At 47.8% G+C, this 21,335-nt stretch overlaps 2 protein-coding genes across 2 annotated transcripts in view; one reads left to right on the plus strand and one right to left on the minus strand.

The window, feature by feature from the left end:
- Nucleotides 1-9,963, plus strand: part of LOC130476771 (complement component C6-like) — a 34,527-nt gene extending 24,564 nt beyond the window's left edge. The window contains exons 16-17 of the mRNA XM_056848760.1: nt 2,126-2,367; nt 9,782-9,963. Of these exons, the coding sequence (XP_056704738.1) occupies nt 2,126-2,367; nt 9,782-9,963 (424 nt within the window). The remainder of the gene's footprint in view (nt 1-2,125; nt 2,368-9,781) is intronic.
- A 6,046-nt stretch (nt 9,964-16,009) lies between these two features.
- C7 (complement C7) overlaps nt 16,010-21,335 on the minus strand; it is a 35,696-nt gene continuing 30,370 nt past the window's right edge. Inside the window, 3 exon segments of the mRNA XM_056849058.1 lie at nt 16,010-16,031; nt 17,849-18,080; nt 18,965-19,149. Coding sequence (XP_056705036.1) covers nt 16,010-16,031; nt 17,849-18,080; nt 18,965-19,149 — 439 coding nt within the window.

Here is a 21,335-nt window from a genome sequence, read left to right on the forward strand (position 1 = left end):
CCTGTCAGCTGTTGGATGGCTTCCCTGATTTTGGCATTCCAGACAGGCAGCCAACAGAAGGGGGGTCCAGACCTCTGTGTTGGGTGGGTTGCCTGGATCTTGGCAGGCCACAAGTTCTCCTGGACCATGTAAGATGGAGTTGTAATGACTCCTTGGTCTTTTATGCATGGCTGCTTCCCTCACCATCACCCCTCAACGACTTCAGATCTTTGTTCCTATAATCATAGAATCATAGAGTTGGAAGAGGCCATACAGGCCATCTAGTCCAACCCCCTGCTTAATGCAGGATCATAGAATCATAGAGTTGGAAGGGACCACCAGGGTCATCAAGTCCAACCCCCTGCACAATGCAGGAAATTCACAACTACCTCCCCCCTCCACACCCCTAGGGACCAGAAGATGGCCAAGATGACCTCCCTCTCATCTTCTGCCTAAGGTCACAGAATCAGCATTGCTGACAGATGGCCATCTAACCTCTTCTTAAAAACCTCAATGGAAGGAGAGCTTACCACCTCCTGAGGAAGCCTTTTCCACTGAGGAACCACTCTAGCTGTTAGAAAATTCTTCCTAATGTCTAGACCACTGGTTCCCAACCAGGGGTCCGTGGACCCCCAGGGGTCCGCGAGAACTAAATTAAGGTCCGCGAAACAAAGTTATAAACCCATAATAAATTAATATTTTCAATTAAAAGTTCTCTATTATAAAAATATATATTCAAATATTATTCTAAGCTTAATGTTTAACTAACACTGGTCTAGACGGAAACTCTTTTGATTTAATTTCAACCTGTTGGTTCCGGTCCGGCCTTCTTGGGCAACAGAAAACAACTCAGCACCATCCTCTATATTACAGTCCCTCAAATACTTGATCAGTCTAGAGCATCCCTGACAAGTGCTTGTCCAGCCTCTGCTTAAAGACTGCCAGTGAGGGGGAGCTCACCACCTCCCCAGGTAGCTGATTCCACTGTCAAACAACTCTTACTGTAAAACATTTGTTCCCTAATATCCAGCCAGTACCTTCTGCACCCCCAATTTAAACTCATTATTGTGAGTCCTATCCTCTGCTGCCACAGGAACAGCTCTCTGCCCTCCTCTAAATGACAGCCCTTCAAAAACTTAAAGAGGGCAATCATGTCCCCCCTCAACCTCCTCTTCTCCAGCCTAGACATTCCCAGCTCCCTCAGGGCCAGTGTTCAGTGGTGAGACCACACTATGGTGCAACCACACTTGGAATACTGTGTTCAGTTTTGGTCACCACTCCTAAAAAAGCAGAGCTTGAGAAGGTGCAGAAAAGAGCAACCAAAATGATCAGGGGACTAGAGCAACTGCCCCACGAGGAACAGTTAAAACACTTAGGGCTGTTTAGTTTGGAAAGTAGGAGGTTAAGAGGAGACATGATAGAGGTCTATAAAATTATGCATGGTATGGAGAGAGTGGACAGGGAGAAGCTTTTCTCCCTCTCTCATAATACTAGAATGTGGGGTCATCTGCTGAAGCTGGAGGGTGAGAGATTCAAAACAGATACAAGGAAGTATTTCTTCACACAATGCATAGTTAAATTGTGGAACTCCCTGCCCCAGGATGTGGTGATGGCTGCCAACTTGGAAAGCTTTAAGAGGGGAGTGGACATGTTTATGGAGGTTAGGGCTATCCATGGCTACTAGTCAAAAGGAATACTAGTCATGATGCATACCTATTCTCCCCAGTATCAGAGGAGCGTGCCTATTATTTAGGTGCTGGGGAACACAGGCAGGATAATGCTGCTGCAGTCGTCTTGTTTGTGGGCTTCCTAAGGCACTTGCTTGGCTACTGTGTGAACAGACCGTTGGACTTGATGGGCCTTGGTCTGATCCAGCAGGGCTTTTCTTATGTTCTTATGACATATAGTAGCCATGTGCTCTATTGCCTCTGGGAATGTATCTGCATTGACAGCAGCAGCAACAGCCCCATTGCAGAGAGGGAGCAGCCAAAGGTCCCATCAGTGTTCTCTGTAGCCCTCTTTGCATGTAAAGCACAGGGCAGTCATGCTAGTTCAACAGGGGAGGAATCAGGTGGCCAATACGTCAGCTGGGCAGGAAGGCCATGTGACAGAACCACGTTGCCTGCTGACCTTTCCCTTTTGGCAGCCTCAGCTCAGAAGACTTCTGTGTACTGAATGTCACTTCTGCTCAAGCCTCAACAAAACCGGGCTGCCAGTATCTGGCAGAGAAGTGCAGGGGCGAGGATCAGCTCCACTTCCTCCATCTCGGCCCCTGCAACTATGACACCGATTTGAACTGGGCGACTGAGAGGGCAAGTCTTTCAGCAAACAGCACGAGGAAGGTGCCCTGCGGATACAATGAGTGTTATGACTGGGAAATATGTTCAGGTAGGAGCTGTTTGGAAGGGGGGTGACTCAAACTCTGTTTCCCAAAGGTTCATAAGCATTCTCTGGGCCTTGTGTGGTGGATTTTTCAAAATGATGACAAAGCCCATTCATATCTCACTGTGTGTTCCCACAACTTGAGGACTAAATGTCCTGGAGGACATACTCCTGCACTCCTTAAGGGAAGCCAGCCCTGAAAACTACAGGTCTTGTATTAGTTCCACAGGGTTTACTAGTGGCAGCCATGCACACCAACAGATTGTGCGCTGTCTACGAAGTAAACTACTTGCATGTAGGGCTGTCAAAAAAAAAAATTCGGTACAGTTCGGATTCGGCCGAATTTGACCCTTGTGGGGTCGGTACGTGCCAAAGTCCGAACTCCCCCGCTTCGGATCCCCGGTAATTCGGGGGGATCCGGAGTTCGGGGGGAAATTCGGCCGAAGCGCGCCTTCAGGGATTCCCTGAAGGCGCGCGGGGGCCCTTTAAACTCATCTGAGCCTCCCAGCTGGGAGGCGCAGATCAGTTTAAAGGGCAGCCGCGCCTCTCCAGCGGGCTCCGCTGGAGAGGCGCGGCTGTCATTGAAACTCATCTGCGCCTCCCGGGCGGGAGGCGCAGATGAGTTTCAATGACAGCCCGCCTCCCTTCTACGGGCTACCCTGAAGGGGGGGGGCTGTCATTGAAACTCATCTGCGCCTCCCGGGCGGGAGGCGCAGATGAGTTTCAATGACAGCCCGCCTCCCTTCTGCGGGCTACCCTGAAGGGGGGGGGCTGTCATTGAAACTCATCTGCGCCTCCCGGGCGGGAGGCGCAGATGAGTTTCAATGACAGCCCGCCTCCCTTCAGCGGGCTACCCTGAAGGGGGGGCTGTCATTGAAACTCATCTGCGCCTCCCGCCCGGGAGGCGCAGATGAGTTTCAATGACAGCCCGCCTCCCTTCTGCGGGCTACCCTGAAGGGGGGGGGCTGTCATTGAAACTCATCTGCGCCTCCCGGGCGGGAGGCGCAGATGAGTTTCAATGACAGCCCGCCTCCCTTCTGCGGGCTACTCTGAAGGGGGGGGCTGTCATTGAAACTCATCTGCGCCTCCTGCCCGGGAGGCGCAGATAAGTTTCAATGACAGCCCGCCCCCCTTCAGCGGGCTACCCTGAAGGGGGGCGGGCTGTCATTGAAACTCATCTGCGCCTCCCGCACGGGAGGCGCAGATGAGTTTCAATGACAGCCCGCCCCCCTTCAGCGGGCTACCCTGAAGGGGGGGGCTGTCATTGAAACTCATCTGCGCCTCCCGCCCGGGAGGCGCAGATAAGTTTCAATGACAGCCCGCCTCCCTTCTGCGGGCTACCCTGAAGGGGGGGGCTGTCATTGAAACTCATCTGCGCCTCCCGCCCGGGAGGCGCAGATGAGTTTCAATGACAGCCCGCCTCCCTTCTGCGGGCTACTCTGAAGGGGGGGGCTGTCATTGAAACTCATCTGCGCCTCCCGCCCGGGAGGCGCAGATGAGTTTCAATGACAGCCCGCCCCCCTTCAGCGGGCTACCCTGAAGGGGGGGGCTGTCATTGAAACTCATCTGCGCCTCCCGCCCGGGAGGCGCAGATAAGTTTCAATGACAGCCCGCCTCCCTTCAGGGGAGCCCGCTGAAGGGAGGCGGGCTGCCCTTTAAACTGATCTGAGCCTCCCAGCTGGGAGGCGCAGCTCAGTTTAAAGGGCAGCCCGCGCCTTTCAGCGGGCTCCCCTGAAGGGAGGGCCGAATTGGCCGAATTTATTCGTGAACTCCCGAACTCTCTGAATTCGGCCCCCCCGGTTGCCCGCCAGATTTGAGTTCGGATCCATCCGAACTGAAAATCACCGAATCAGGGGAAATTCGGTTGATTTTCAGTTCGGACCGAACCGAATTGACAGCCCTACTTGCATGTATTGATTGCATGATTTGATAAATTTATGGGTCATTTTCACAAAGAGACACACAAACACACATGTAGGAGCCTGAATAGCCCAGCTTAGCCCAAACTTGAAAGCTAAGCAGGGTCAGCCACGGTTAGTACTTGGATAGGAGAACACCAAAGAAGACCGGGTTCGCTGTGCCTAGGAAAGCATTGGCAAACCGCCTCTGCTCGTCACTTGCCTGGAACGCTCCATGGGCGGTGTTGCTATAAATTTGTTGCAACTCAACGGCATGTCTTCTTCATATATGATCTTTGTGTTTGCAAAATGCCCCTCTGCCCAATTATTTTGTTTTCACCTGGCACTTGGTAGTGGATACCAAGGTACTGATTCATCATGGTCTTTGATTGTCAGTGGGTTCTCCTAGTGGTAGAATTTGTGTTGCCTCTCTGTGCTTTAAAGTTTGGCAGTTTTGAATTTGGCCAGTGAAGACGAATCAGGGGGAGAACTGGCAAGAAGCAGCCCTGGGGACTAGCAAGGGCAGACTGTGGCTTTAGTAGAGTTGCCGACCTCCAGGTACTAGCGGGAGATCTCCTGCTATTACAACTGATCTCCAGCCAGAGATCAGTTCACCTGGAGAAAATGGCTGCTTTGGCAATTACCGCTATGGCATTGAAGTCCCTCCCCTCCCCAAACCCCGCCCTCCTCAGGCTTCGCCCTCCAAAAAACCTCCTGCTGGTGTCAAAGAGGGACCTGGCAACCCTAGGCTTTGGAGGTGATTGTTGCTATTTTAAGAGTAAGCTGCCTGCAGAAATTCCCACCTCCTTCCCCTACTCTAAAGAGCCCAATGGTGCAAAGTGGTAAGCTGCAGTACTGCAGTCCAAGCTCTGCTCATGACCTGAGTTCAATCCCAGTGGAAGTTGGTTTCAGGTAGCCAGGTCAAGGTTGACTCAGCCTTCCATCCTTCCGAAGTTGGTAAAATGAGTACCCAGCTTGCTGGGGGGTAAAGGGAAGATGACTGGGCAAGGCACTGGCAAATCACCCAGTAAACAAAGTCTGCCTAGAAAACGTTGGGATGTGACGTCACCCCATGGGTCAGGAATGACCCGGTTCTTGCACAGGGGACCTTTACCTTTTCCCCTACTCTATTTATCTGCAAGCAAAGAAACTGTGTTTTTATAGGTCTCTGGTATGTCTTTGTCTACCACAAAATGGATTCCTGCTTGAATATGGATAGTATGAAGGAATACAGTGCCACAATGAAGTCCTAAAATATCAGTTTGTAAAGACTGGATATATTGAAAAAGCGGGTCTCATTTCCACAGTAAAAGCCATGTTCTTAGGAGTTGTTGATTCCAAACCAGCTGCTTTCAGAATTTGGGCTTGTCACACTTGCAGCTGTACCATAATATCCAATTGGAATAAGGTGATCTATTCTTTTCACATTCCCTTTCAGTAGTTGTCGAGGAGCTGTACTGCTATCGGTTCATTCCACAGAGCTGCAGCCACATGGGCAGGGCCTTTGCATGGACATTTCCAATGGGATTTGTGTCTTAAAGTAGGATCTAGAGCAATCATGTTGAAACCACTCTCTGCAGCCATTTATGAATGGCTGTTGCTCCGCGGTCACCCTGCTGACTACTTCGGGGCTTTGCTTTGATTACGCATGCCTTTTCTGACTGTCGGAGGTCGCCTCACTCTCCCCCCCCCACCTTTTGGCACATTTTGCCTGCGTTTTCTGGATTTGTGTTTAGCCAGCATCCAACGGGGAGAGCAAGGCGACCTCTGACAGTTGCATGCATAATCAAAGCAAAGCCCCGAAGTAGTCAGCAGGGTGACCACAAGGAAACAGCCCTGCATAAATGGCCTGTGTGGACTTTAGAAGTGAAAGGTGGTCTGTGGATAAAGGATCTGCCTCCCACTCCTTGCAGCATATCTCCCTTCTCAGTTGGCTTCATATTCTAGAAGTGAGCAGGGATGGGATGTCATGGTAGTTAGGGCTGTTGAAAAAAAAAATTCGGTATAGTTCGGATTCGGCCAAATTCAGCCGTCTGGATTCGGGACATGCCAAGTCCGAACTCCCCCGCTTCGGGTCCGTGCAATTAGGCGCGAATTCAAAGTTCGGGAAAAAAATTCGGCCAAATAAAGCCATTAAAAACACAACCTCGCCTTTCCTCGGCTCCAGGGCGGGCATTTTTGGGGGTAGAGGTCCCAAACTTTCAGCGGAGCTTCAAAGGACCCTTCCTGCAAGACCCCCCAAGTTTTGTAAAGATTGGGTCGGGGGGGCTGAGATATGGGCCCCGAAAGTGGTCCCCCCCACCCTTAATGTGCATCTCTGAGCAGAGCTTGCCGCCCACGCACAAAGCTCCCAGCCCTGACAAACAGCTGATGAGAGCAAGGGCGGGGCAGGTGCTAAGAAGTTTGCAAAGCAACACAACTGCAAAGCAACACAACTGCAAAGCAACACCCACAACTGCAAAGCAACACCTTTGCAACCATGCAAAGCAACACCTGACACCTGGGAGTTTGCAAACCATGGAAAGGGACAGAGGCAGCTAGCTATGCATAATGAGCAGGAGGGGTGGAATTTCCCCTTTTGCATCAGACCCGGGACCAGGAAAAATGCATTCTTTAAGTAACCATTTGAAAACCAGTTTTGAGCAAGCATCAAAATAGACCTAACCGATCTTATTAATGAGGGAAAACCTGAGGACACACAACTGAAGCCCCCCTCAAACCAAGGAGAGAGAGACTCAAGGGGGCACACACACCCCAGGCAGAACGGGTGAAAGCCCCCTTTGGCTTCCCCCCCCACCCACAGAAACTGCTCCCTCCCCACACACACACAGACTCTGCTTTCCCCCCCCACACACACACACAGGAGAAAAATTATAGATTAAAGCCCCCAAAGGGGTCTTACTGTGGCTGTGTTCTGTTCCATCAGGAGGGGCTGGGAGGAGTGGGTAATCCAATATGATTCCATTTAAGCACGGAAGGTTTTGCCGCTCTGGAGATGCATACAGTATCGGGTGATCCATTCATCCCAATAGGGAAAAGGGGAAAGCCCATATCTCGGGACCCCCTGACCCAATGTTTACAAAACTTGGGGGGTCTCTTACGAAGGCTCGTCTGAAGCTATGCTAAATGTTTGGGGGCTGCACCCCCAAAAAAGCGCCCCCTGCAGCCACGGAAATGGAAAAGGGGGAGGGAAAAGGGGTGGAGCCCATATCTCGGGACCCCCTGACCCAATGTTTACAAAACTTGGGGGGTCTCTTAAGAAGGCTCCTCTGAAGCTCCGCTGAAAGTTTGGGATCTCTACCCCCAAAAATACACCCCCTGCAGCCACAGAAAAGAGCAAATGTGCACAAGCACCCCCCCACGAGGATTTCTCTCTCTCTCTCTCTCTCCCCGGCCCGGCCGCGCAGCAGCTGATTCCTCCAGTACTCAATCCTGACTGATTGGCCAGAAGAAGACCCAGCTTGGCCACCAATTGGCCGGGGGAGGAGAATGCTGCTTACTGACGGTTATGCTGCTTACTGACGCCCCAAATTTGCCGAATTTATTTGTGAACTCCCGAACTCGCTGAATTCGGCTCCCCCGGTTTCCTGCCATTTTTGAGTTCGGTTCGTCCCGAACTAAAAACTGCTGAATCAGGGGAAATTCGGCTGTTTTTCGGTTTGGGCCGAACCGAATCGACAGCCCTAATGGTAGTGGGCTGCATGGGAAGAAAGCTGTGAGCCAGAGGAGCATTCTGTATTTCTCACCTGAATGCACTTTTCACTTTAAATCATAACCTTCACCTCCAGGCTTTCTCAGCACATCAAGGCACAGATCTGCTGCAGCTGCATCAAGTTTCATCCTAAAGCTAACTTAACACTTTCTGGTTTGCTTTTCCATTGCAATATGACCTAACCGTAACTCTTATGAAATATTCTTTACAAAAAGTCGTTTGGGTTGCAGTCCTGTCTGTGTGTGTGTGTAAAGTGCCGTCAAATCGCAGCCGACTTATGGCGACCCCTTATGGGGTTTTCAAGGGAAGAGACTAACAGAGGTGGTTTGCCAGTGCCTTCCTCTGCACAGCAACCCTGGACTTCCTTGGTGGTTTCCCATCCAAATACTAACCAGGGTTGACCCTGCTTAGCTTCCGAGATCTGACGAGATCAGGCTAGCCTGGGCCATCCAGGTCAGGGCTGCAGTCCTGTACTACTTGGGAATAAGTCCCATTGAACGCAAAGAATTAATGTTTGAGATGATTAGCTGGGTTGGTGTGTTTGGCTTATAAGCGTGGATGAAAAACTGCGGGAAGTCTGTGTGAGATCCATCTTGATTTACGGTTTCAGAGAAGGAGAGAGCAAGAGGCATGCTTCTGAGTGTTTGGTCTCCGAGAAAGTGAAACTGCATGTCAGTATCCGTTATGCAAGTTGTTGTTTCACTGTACAACTAGGGTGACAACAATTGTGGGTTTTCTCGTAAATTGGTTTGGCTGAGAACACACACATAGGTTTCTGCCAGGAACAAGATGGCCTGTCCGGTTTAATTTTTCCTCTCCCTTATTCCTGATGCAACCCTCTCTGTTTCAGCCTGAAGAAAATAACATTTTCACACCTGAAGTAAAAATGTAATCTCTCTGTGTATCTCTCTCTCTCACCTACACAACAGGCACATGTACACAAACATCGTCATTTTTTAAAAAAGGGATTGAGGGGCTGAGACTCCAAAGAAGAAAACTGAATACAGTGTGAAAGCCACTGACTAGGGTTGCCAACCTCCAGGTACTAGCTGGAAATCTCCTGCTATTACAACTGATCTCCAGCCGATAGAGATCAGTTCACCTGGAGAAAATGGCTGCTTTGGCAATTGGACTCTATGGCCTTCCCTCCTCAGGCTCTGCCCCTAAAACCTCCTGCCGGTTGCCAAGAGGGACCTGGCAACCCTACCACTGACTGAAGCAACTGCTTCAAGATGAGGCAGCCATAGGTAGATGGGCTAGGGTTGCCAACAGGCCTGGAGAGGCTTAATGGCATGTTATTTATCCAACAGTGTTATTTACCGCATGTGATGAAAAGCTTCACCTGTCCTAGGGTTGCCAACCTCCAGGAAGTAGCTGGAGATCTCCTGCTATTACAACTGATCTCCAGCCGATAGAGAGCAGTTCCCCCAGAGAAAAAGGCCGCTTTGGCAATTGGACTCTATGGCATTGAAGTCCCTCCCCTCCTCCAAACCCCGCCCTCCTCAGGCTCTGCCCCAAAAGCCTCCCATCGGTGGCAAAGAGGGACCTGGCAACCCTAACCTGTCCATTTCCACACATTAAGCCTCTATGAAAAGGAAAATAGTTTTTTTCTCCAGGCCTGTTAATAACCCTAAGAAGGGCTTGATGGAGCCAGCCACTGTATCAAAAAGACCGGGGCGGGGGGTGGGGTGCAGCCTAATAGCTGTTTTATTAAAATAATAATAATAGACTTGTGTTGTAATACTGACATTGTTTGTAGAAAACCAAGACAAATAATTCACAGCTGGCCCTAAAACCTTTCTGTTCACAGAACATCAGTCAAAGTGTACCTGCTTGCTTGCATACCAGTGCCCAAAGGATCAGGGCCCGTTCTACTGTATCCAGATTGGATCTGGCCATCGGAAGAGAACATCCACCCTGTGCACATTGGGGACAATTAAATGTGCCAAAATGAGGACAAGGTTGTTGTATCCTGGGAAGTGTGTGCCTTAAAACGGGGCTGAATGCATTCGCTCTTACAGAAGGAAACAGAGGCGAATACATTTCAGTAACATTCTCTTCAGAATAAACATCAATGAATGTTAACCATTTGATATGTATTTATAACAATTATTGAAATGTATGGACTTTTTAAATACTCCAACAGCACTGAGCCACTGTGGTATAGTGGTTAGTATGTTGAGTTCAGGATAGGGTTGCCAACCTCCAGGTACTACAAAAACAGACCCAAGCTACTTTCAAAACTAGTACTGAAAATGTAGCTACAATGGCTAAATCATATAAGTAAATAGTGAATTCCGAAGGTTATTTGCCATTCTTATGTATTGCTTTCATACAATTTATCATCGTGTCAATTACATTTTACACACAGCATGTCAATACAGCATGTTACTTTCATATTACTCCTCAAGAGTGCAATATATAATGGAAAGTCTTTCAAGTAGTCCCACAATTCTTCTGTAAGGAGAATCCTCTATGAAAAATTATAAAGGCACTTGCAATTGGCAGGTACAGGTGACCGACTATTTGAGCCTGTTTTCGATATTCTTCATCACTGCCCACTGCATACCGGTAAGTTATCCATTTAAGGATGCCTTGCCCGACTTTGATTCAGTGTGATCGGGACTCTGTTTCCATTATAATCCTAAGAATTTAGTTGGGGTCATTCATTGACCAACTATAAGTATAAAAGTTGCACTTCATATAATTACGATTACCAAATAATAGGATTAAACAATAATAATGAAATAAAACTTACCAATTTTACATAATTCTATGTCTCTGCCTATGTTGCTCCCTGAGCATTCAATTGTGAGAACAGCATACATGCAAAGAGTAGCTGGGGTCTCCTATTAAATCCTGAGTTGTTAACCTACCTAGAGAAAGCCTGAATAGTCACAGGAAGCATTTAACCCATTAGGTGCCACGATATTAAAGAGACTGATAAACCGGGCTTCTTGTTGGGTTAGGATCTTTTCAACATTCACCCTAGTGTACTTTCTGCGCTGAAGTTGCCAAACTACAAAGAACCTAAGATAGGTATCGGCATGCTTGAATATTTTAAAATGTTCTACAAGGGGCGCTTCCAATATATTATTCCTTATGCGGGAGCGGTGTTCCCCTATTTTAGGTCTCTGATATGTAAATTAAATCACAAGGGCAAATAATTGCATAAATAACATTATGTTATATTACACTTAGAGAAGATTCTTAATTCAAAGTTAAAACCAGTTTTTTCACATGTGAATTGTTTTACTGGGAAGGAATATACACATAGCACAGGATCCACATTTATGATGTCCAATTATGGGTGAACCAGAAGGAGATTATTTAGTGTGATCCGTTTGTACAAATCTGTTTCTTGGTGACAGCGTGTGTCTATAGCCTATAAGGGGTGGAATTGTACATCCTGTAATTGAAGAAACTAATAGAAGAAAACGCAACATAACGGAGGCAGTGGCTCCAAAAGAGGTATATTGTATGAACATGCATGAATGCTTCTTGGGGGAATTTAACTCCCTTCCTTTGCCTCTCCAGGTTTCAGACTTTTTTGGAGAAAGCTTCCTGCTATCTACATGGTTCCAATGTATGGATTTAAGTATCTGCAGATGGAGCCATGTTGACTATTTGCTATATTAATGCTCTACTGATACTTCTGTCAAGGTACAATCTTCCCTTTTGCGAATGTTTGCTTTACCAGAGTTAGAGAGGAATCCAGCAGAGACAAATATTGAAAAAGAAATGTTAGAATACTTGTGTGGAAAGACTATCACATTTGAAAGGTTGCAAATGGAGCTGTCAACTCCATGTTCCTCTCCTCAGACCCAAACCTTCAGAAGGGCGGCTGTTCCGCAGTCCCTTGGAAGTTGTCGAGTGACAGTGATGACCCTAAGCATGTGTCATAGCCTATGAGCCTGTTGTAACCCCTGAAGCCCCAAAATGTCCAGACCCGCTTGCTAGAGAAGCAAACACACACCGCGGCACCACTGTGGTTTCTGCATGGCTCAAAGTTTCTGCTACTGATTCAAGAGTTGATGTTGAAAACCTGACAGCCAGTAACCCAGTAAGGGGATAGATGTGTCTTCAGAGGTGGAGTTCACAGGGGTTGGGAGGAAGGTGCTTTTGTTGCCCCCCAAAAACCTGTAGCTTGTTGTCTCCTCCCATGGTAGGCAGCCCATGGAGCAAAGAAAGGCCACATCTCTCACCAGACTGGTAGCAAAAACTACAGCAGTCATTCAAGCTCTTTGGCCAAACTTATACAACCCCCTCTTTATTCTTGAAGGGCCTCCCAAGGCCCGCTTGCTAAATAAGAATACTGCTTGTGAGTGTGTTCCCTCAGGGAAAGGGCAATGCAGTACTCCCTATGAAGACTTGTGATTGGCTCAAGAGAGCATAAGGAATGAAAATATGGAGCTATCCAACAGATTTGGGGTTTCCTGGTGTCCCTGAGAATATACATTCTGTCCTTAGGCTTGGCATTGTTCCAATGATGAACCTACCAGAATAATTCTGCAGTTGTTTGCTTTGTTACCTGGAAAGAAGGCCCATTGGATTTTATTTCCCTTGAGTAAACCTTGGGCCAGTCACACACTGTCACCCTCGACCCTGGCAAGTATTTGGATGGGAGACCTCTGAAGAATACCAAGGGTGGGATGTGGAGGCAAACCACCATGGTCCAATATATCCCATCCCTGTATATTGGAGAGAACGAGGCAGGCTTTGCTGAGGTGAGGGAGGGGTGGGGTTTGCAGGGGGGAAAAAACATAAGGCTCACATGTTTCAGCGCCAGCAAGAAAGACGGACAAAATTGATGTGAACAAGAAGGGAAGGGCTACTGGTGCATCCTGTATTGATGTTTCAGGGCAACTCCCAATAGCACATGTGCTAACACAGTCGTTGCCACCACATTTTGTCTGGAATAATAGTTGCTGTTTCCCAGCTACTGACCTGACCTTCCTGGGTGATTTAGCAGGACCACTTTTCTAGGGAGAGTTCTGGCTGGCTCCCTCCCTTATAGTTGCGATGTTACCCATGTGAAAAAACCGCATTGTCTGGGAAAACCTTCACTGTGATCATCAGCGTACCTTCTCAGCCATCGCACTCTTTTGGCCTATTTTGTCCAGCCTTTCAGGTACATAAAAGTTTTCCAAGAGAAAACCTTTCCTCCCTTTTTTTCAAAATGATGAATGCCCTATAGTTTCTTGTTTGGGCTCGTATAACAAGCAGGCATCTTCTTATGCAGCAAGACGTGGGGCTCTTGAAGTCTCCCCCCCCCCCGCCAATGTACTGTCCATAGAAATCCCAGGATACTTCCTGCAGCATTAGTTCTGCACAGACAGTGTTTTCTTTCCTCTGCAAGGAGCATGGAAAGTACCTTGGAATTATCATTTTACCTGTTTCTCCTGTCCAGAGAAGTTTCCCCAGTGACTGACTTGAGAAACAGTCATTGTAAAATGAAGGAAAATTGGCAAATGCATTAATAAAAGCCAAGCTCAAGCTTTGAGTTGAAGAAAAACCTGGAAGGCAAAACAGACTCCAGTCTAAGCCCGTTGTCAGAAAATCCCATGACTGTTTACACGGGTGGAAAGGCAAAGACAGGTTCTTCAGCCAGAATACTCTTTCTACCGCTGCTACAAAGACCATTTCTTCTATTGCTGCTTTTGTGCTAGATTCTTGCTCCTGGGCAAGGTCATTCACGTTGTTTTGCCAGAACACCATTGCTCCTGAGCACTCTCTTTTGGATCTGCAGTAGGATTGCCAGGTGCCTCTTCGCCATTGGCAAGAGGTTTTGGGGAGGAGCCTGAGGAGGGCAGGGTTTGGGGAGGGGAGGGACTTCAATGCCATAGAGCCCAATTGCCATAGTGGCTATTTTCTCCAGGTGAACTGATCTCTATCAGCTGGAGATCAGTTGTAATGGCAGGAGATCTCCAGCTAGTACCTGGAAATTGGCAACCCTAATCTGCAGACTACTTTTTTAAACTGTAGGAACTTGGTTCATCTGGAGAAGGCAAGATGGACTCTCTCTCCGGGTCACACGAACACACACACTCAACATGTTTCCGACCATCTGGAATTATTCTTCAGGAGTGTTTATCTCTTTAGCCAGCCTACTTACCGGTTCTATTCACCAGCAGTGGCTATAAACAAAGAAACTGACTCACAGCAAAGACACAAATCCCATTGTGAAACAAAACATTGTGAAACAAAAATTGCTGGCCTGGGTTACTGCTAGTTTGCAATTGAATTTTGTGAATATATTTGACTTTGAAGGGACCTCTGAATTCTACTGAATCTTCTTCCCATAACAGAAATATCAGTGAGTGGACCAGAGGTACTAGTGTGAAATTGAAGGAAAAAACTAGTCTTCTAGAAAAAGACATCCATGATTAATTTTTAAATTATTTTAAAACTCTATATAAAACACAGAATAATTCTGAAGAAGAGATGGATAAATACATTGAAGAATCTCACTTAAAAGCTTTTGAGGAAGATAAAGAGTTATGGAATCAAAATATAATGATGCAGGAACTTACGTGGGCCACTGCAAAATTAAAAATAGATAAAGCTCCTGATCCTGATGGATTAACAGCAAGATATTATAAATGCTTTGAAGAAGAAATAGCAACTCATCTTCAACTGCTGATGAATGAAATTCCAATATGTGGGACAATCCCAGATTCTTGGCAAGAACAGCACTTCCATCTTGTCATGATTAAGCTTCAGTTTATTAGCCCATATCCACTCGGGAACTGCCTCTAGGCACTGGTTCAGGGTTTCTGCAGCCTCCCTGGGATTGGTCAGAAGTGCAAGGTAGAGCCGAGTGTCATCTCCATATTGTTGACAGCCCAGCCCAAATCTCTGGATGACATCACCCAGTGGTTTCATGCAGATGGTGAAAAGCATAGGGGACAAGATGAAGCCTCGTGGGATCCCATCTTAAATACTCTTTAATGCCACCAACATAGAACTTAGCTGGGTCTTAATATCACAACATTAAGCATGTTTAAGCCCTGTGGCGCAGAGTGGTAAGCTGCAGTACTGCAGTCCAAGCTCGGCTCATGGCCTGAGTTCAGTCCCAACGGAAGTCGGTTTCAGGAAGCTGGCTTAAGGCTGACTCAGCCTTCCAGCCTTCCGAGGTTGGTAAAATGAGTACCCAGCTCGTGGGGGTAAAGTGTAGATGACTGGGGAAGGCAATGGCAAACCACCCTGTAAACACAGTCTGCCTAGTAAATGTCATGATGTGACATCACCCCATGGGTCAGTAATGCCCCGGTGCTTGCACGGGGGGGGGGGGAGGAGGAGGAAGAGGTGGTTTTTATATGCCAACTTTCTCTACCACTTAAGGAAGACTCAGACCGGCTTACAATCACCTTTCCTTCCCCTCCCCACAATAGATACCCTGTTAAGCATGTTTACATAGAAGTCAATTCCAATGGGACTTTTAATGGTTGTTTGGCACTGGAGCATGGATCACACTGAAGTGTCCTCGAGTGCCTTCCAACTTAACCCTTTGTTAAGCAGCTGTTTTCTTAGAATGTTGATAAAGCTTTTTTTATGTTATGAAACAAACTTGTCTGATGCACCCTGCTCTACATGCTAACCAACACAGCATTATCTATACTGAATTCCGTGTTTTAAAAGCATACGGAGATCATCGTGAAACATGTGAGAACATTCATCTAAGCAGGTTTATGCCCAGGAGTTACATTGCAATTTTTAAAAGTTATTTATTGATACATGGTACATATCTCTGTGGTAGGACTGAGTGCTGAAAGGGAGCTAGCACAATACATTCCACCTGCTTATGTTGCAGGTAATTGCAGATCTGAAACGCTTTTGTTCCGTTTCTCTCTTCCCTTTATAGTCCTATATGGGAGCCACATTGTCCATTCATTTGCATGCCTCTGGCAGCTGTTACTCCCACTTCGGGGGCAATTCATGAATAATAGTACCCATCAGCCAAAGTAAAGCCCCATTACATTTCAATGGAAGGCATTTAAGCACGTTTTTAGGTCTCTCTCACCAAAAACAATGTGACTCAAAAGTGCTTCACTTTAGTCCTAAGAGACAAAAAGGTTGCAAATAGCCATAAGACCATAAGAAAAGCCATGCTGAATCAGACCAAGGCCCATAATCCAGCAGTCTGTTCAGACAGTGGCCAACCGGGCGCCTCTAGGAAGCCCATAAGAAGCAGACAAACAAGACGGCTGCAGCAAGATCCTGCCTGTGTTCCACAGTACCTAATATAATATATGCCATGTAGCGCATGGTTGTGCAGAGAACTGGGAATACAAAATGTGGCCAACAGCTTTTAAGACATACATGCTGAACTGGAGACTAGTGAAATGGTGGCAAGCAAATTTCCTGATAGGAAATTTCCCTCCCCCAGGCTTGCGAAACCTTTGGATCTCACAAGACTTCCCCTTCCAAGCCATAATTGGCAGACCCCTTGTGGACTCTGCTGCCCATGTAAGCAGCAATGACTGGGGCTAAAAGTACATGTCAATGCCCACTTTCATGCGTTGCTGCATACTTTCAGTCTCAAACCACTGAGGGTCGCTCGGACATTAGAGTCTTTGGTCGGCTAGGATCTGAAAAACCCCCGGGTGGCAGGGCCCCCACAGATCCCACCATACCAGTGACTGGCAGATTCCTTGGGGTAGTTCAGGGTCCCCCAAAATGTGGGGCTGAGGGTCAGTTGCCCAAAGGATGGCTGTTTCTGGGACTCTGTCCATTAGAGTGATCAAAGGCAAAGGAAGCCAGGGCTCCAGCATCTGTCCAGGGGATGGTCTTCCAGCCGGATCTGCTTTTCATGAGGAACTTCGCACCAGATGAAATGACTAATAAACTGTTCAAGGAACTGGAATCCAGATCTCCTTTGCCTTGTAGGTCTACAAGCCAGTTCCCAACATTCTGTCATATTCTAGTACGACTAGCATTGTCAGCCTAAGCAGAGTTACACCCTTCTAAATCCATTGACTTCAGTGGGCTTAGAAAGGTGTAACTTGGCCTTCTAAGCAAAGGACAAGGCCATGCAGCTAGCAGGGGTCAGAAAGGAGATTTAATACTCATTCATACAGATACTGTGAACTTAGGCAAATCATAATAGGGAGGGCTGGAAGTGATGAGTCAGTGCTTGGCCCTTTCTTACATGCCCAGGGTAACGCTGATCACCACTGTGGGGTCAGAAAGGAATTTTCCTCCAGGCCAAATTGGAGGTTTTTGCCTTCCTCTGGGAATAAGGGAGGGATGGTCATTGTGAATTTCCTGTGTTGTGCAGAGGGTTGGACTAGATAACCCTTCAGGTCCCGTCCAGCTCTATGTTTCATCTCCTTGCTGTTGCCAATCACACTATTTTATGCTTTCCCATTAGGGCTGCCAGGTCCCTCTTCACTACTGGTGGGAGGTTTTTGGGGTGGAGCCTGAGGAGGGTGGGGTTTGGGGATGGGAGGGACTTCAATGCTATAGAGTCCAATTGCCAAAGCAGCCATTTTCTCCAGGTGAACTGATCTCTATCGGCTGGAGATTAGTTGTAATAGCAGGAGATCTCCAGCTATTACATGGAGGTTGGCAACCCTATTTCTCATACAAATGAATAGTTGGCCATTTGTTCCTATGGTGAAAATAAGACCACTGCACTTGGGGGAATAAGGGGAAAACCTCCCCTGCACCCTAGAAAGAAGCTGTCCTGGCCCCCTCTGACATCATTCTGGGGGCGGGGGGGCTGCATTTGAACCTCCAGCAGCCTGACTTCCCTCCTCGCATTATTTGCATTGTGATGGGCATTTTGTTCAGTTTAATAATAATTCCCACCTACCTACCCACCCACCCCCTGCTGGCCCTCTTCAACCCACAGCAGGCTGCAAGCGTTGCCCACTCCTGATGTAGCTGAGTTATCTTAGGGCCATCGGAAAACATCTGTTAGGCACTCGGTGCAGGGCAGGGTCTTATGCTGACAATGGTGAAGGGGCTCCCCTGGCACTTGAGGAGGCCGGCCTGGCATTCCGTCATTGTCTGCTGGGCGTCGCTGCCATCCTGTTGGACACAAAGGCTTATTCCGGGGCTGCTGCAGGGTCCCTCTCGTCTGCATGTGCATTTCTTGGTGGAATCTAAGGAACAGTCAGAAAACCAGCAAGTTGTTGATTTAACTAAACTTATATCCCGCCGTCCCCAGCAAAAAGCCGGGCTCAAGGCTGCTCACACACAAGTACGAATAGTACATAAAACACAGTGGAAATCAATAAAACCATGATTAAAAAAGCTGCCCCATAATTCAATATATAAAGAACTATATCATATACCAGATAGTGCACATAATTTGTGAAATATCCGCCAAAGGAGGACCTGTCATATTCCAACCCCCATAAGATAAACATTTCAAGAGAAGGGGTAGGGCAGGGAGGCCAGCATGTGATGGGAAAAGGAACCATAGCGGGCCTCAACCATAGGCCTGGTGGAATAGCTCAGTCTTCCAGGCCCTGCGGAAATACATAAATTAACCCAAGGAGAGGCCATTCAGACTAGTAATTGATGGAACAGCGTGGGTTGAACAAATAAACGGGGAAAGCCTGAAAGATGCAAACAGAAACCGTTTGAAAGGGCAGAGGAGGGCATGTTAAGTGGGTTTTCAAATATGTGAAAGGCCCCAAAAGTAGTCTGCCTGATCTATTCAATACAGGATCAAAGGAAATTGGTTCAAACTAAACAGAGGAGCAAGAAGCTCCAAACTGTAAGAGGAATTTGCAAGTGCAGTCCTCTGTATGACAGCCCTTCAAGTACTTGAAGATGGTTATCACATCCCCTCTCAGTCTTCTCCTCTTCAGGCCAAATATACCCAGCTCCTTCAACCTTTCCTTATAGGGCTTGGTCTCCAGACCCCTCACCATCTTTGTTGCCCACATCATCATATGGGGTACAGGCTGAAGTACCCACAATTAGAGCTCCCTGAATTAGTCTTGTTCACAGGGGGGGGGGGAGGGTTGGCGTCTCTTACCATCACACGTCTCCCACAGGTGGCATGAGCCACAAGGTCTCTCAGTCGCAGCAGGTGTTCTGCAGTTTTCCTTACTGACCAAAGTATACTGCCTGCCCATGCACTCCAGAGCATGTAGCTTACAAACGGTTAGCAAAGTAGCTCGGCTGGTTCTTGCATCCCTTGCACAGATGTCCAGGGAAGGCCTGAAAAAAGAAGCAAGAAGAAGGAGAATGAGGAGAGTTGGTTTTTATATGCTGATTTTCTCTACCACTTAAGGAAGAATCAAACCGGCTTACAATCACCTTCCCTTCCCCTCCCCACAACAGATATCCTGTGAGGTAGGTGGGGCTGAGAGAGCTCTAAGAGAGCTGTGACTAGCTCAAGGTCACCCAGCTGGCTTCATGTGTAGGAGTGGGGAAACCAACCTGGTTCACCAGATTAGCCTCCGCCACTCATGTGGAGGAGTGGGGAATCGAACCCGGTTCTCCAGAGTCCACCGCTCCAAACCACCGCTCTTAACCACTACACTACACGGGCTCTCAAGCAAGGAGCAGCTGCTGGTGAAACGTCAGGAAAGAAAATACCAAGACCACGGTTACACAGCCCGGATAACCTACAAGAACCAAAGATATAATAATGTCTGAACTGACTGAAAGATACATTCTTAACAGAGATAGAGGCTGATAGACAGAGAGAGCTTAATCAACCGACCTAACCGGCTGAGACTGAATTCTAATTGTCAAGAATATCAAGCATGCAACGCCCTCCCTCCAATAGAAACAATGTCCATATGCGAGGATGTCGAATCCCAACAGCCTGCTGGGTGACCTTGGGCTAGTCACAGTCCTCTCAGAACTCTCTCAGCCCCACCTACCTCACAAGGTGCCTGGGAGGAGAAGGGAAGGCGATTGTAAGCCGCTTTGAGACTCCTAACAGCAGAGAAAAGTGGGGTATAAAAACCAAGTCTTCTTCTTCTTCTAAGGTCCTAACTAGGTGTTATGGCAGCCATAGGTTGAACCCATGGCTGCGACACCATTTTATAGAAGAAATTGACCATTTGAAAAATGCCACTCAGCACTGGAAGACCAGGCAATCTTGTTTTCCCCCACAAACCCTTTCAACTACCAAAAATAACCATGGGGTGCTGTTTCGGCACTTGAAATGGCGCAGGAAGAGACAAAATCGCCTGTTCCCCTTGCAGCATTTTTAAAATAGACAAATTCTTCTGTAAAATGGCATCGGTGGCCAGGGCCACCACAATGTCTAGTTTGGCCCTCAGCCAAAAGCAACCCAATGTCTCTGGCAAGCTAGGTGTTCGACAACCTCCCTGTTTGCTTCTGCAAGGGCAATCACTATTCCGTAGCTTCAAGCAACTCAGTTCCAACAGTCAAGAACACACCCAACCTTTGCTGTCATTCCTTGACTCGCTCTGTTTCCTCCTGTGGTGTATCCTTAAAACACAACCCAATCCAGAACAGTCACACCCTTCTAATAGGGTTGCCAACCTCCTGCTATTACAACTGATCTCCAGCAGATAGAGATCAGATAACCTGGAGAAAATGGCCGCTTTGGCAATTGGACTCTATGGCACTAAAGTCCCTCCCCTCCCCAAACCCCACCCTCCTCAGGCTCCACCCCAGAAACCTCCCGCCAGTGGCGAAGAGGGACCTGGCAACCCTACCTTCTAAGCTCACTGATTTCAATGGACTTAGAAAGGAGCTGCTTAGTACTGCGCTGTGAATAAATTCGGACGAACAACGAAAAGCCAGGCAAATATTGCTCAGTCTAGGAAACCCACCCCGAGCGGCTTGCCCTTGTCCCCAGGCGGATTCTCCAAACTGCTGCACAAGACGAACAACAACAACCATCCCTTGGCCACCTCCGTCCACGGGGCATTATATGCAAGAGACGAACAGAGGCAGTTCGCCGTTGTCTTCTTCTGCATAGCAAGCCCGGTCTTTCTTGGTGATCTCCCATCCAAGAACTAACCATGGCCAGCCATGCTTAGCTTCCAAGCTCTGATGAGCTCAGGCTAAGCTGGGCTTTTTAGGCTGCGCAAACAAAATTTCAAACGATTGGCTCTGAGAAGCCCTCCACTTTATTTTGCAAGCTCCCTTGAGTTTGATACCTTAAGATGCTGAAAGCAGCTGCCAGTCTTCTAAATCACCAGAACACATTTTCCCCTTCCTTTTCTCTCTGTGTTTCACAGATTAAGCAGACCTGAAGTTCTCCTTTCCACTTCCGTCTCTACTAAGACCTAATGACACCTCTGCCAAGCCGGGTAGAACGACGAAACCAAGTCGGAGGACGGAGTGAGCCATAATATAAATGAAGCTCAAAGATTCCTCCAAAACTCTTTAATCTTTCTGGGGCTCGTGCCCTTGGAAAT

The sequence above is a fragment of the Euleptes europaea genome, chromosome 4 (assembly GCF_029931775.1).
Source record: "Euleptes europaea isolate rEulEur1 chromosome 4, rEulEur1.hap1, whole genome shotgun sequence".
NCBI classification, from domain to species: domain Eukaryota; kingdom Metazoa; phylum Chordata; class Lepidosauria; order Squamata; family Sphaerodactylidae; genus Euleptes; species Euleptes europaea.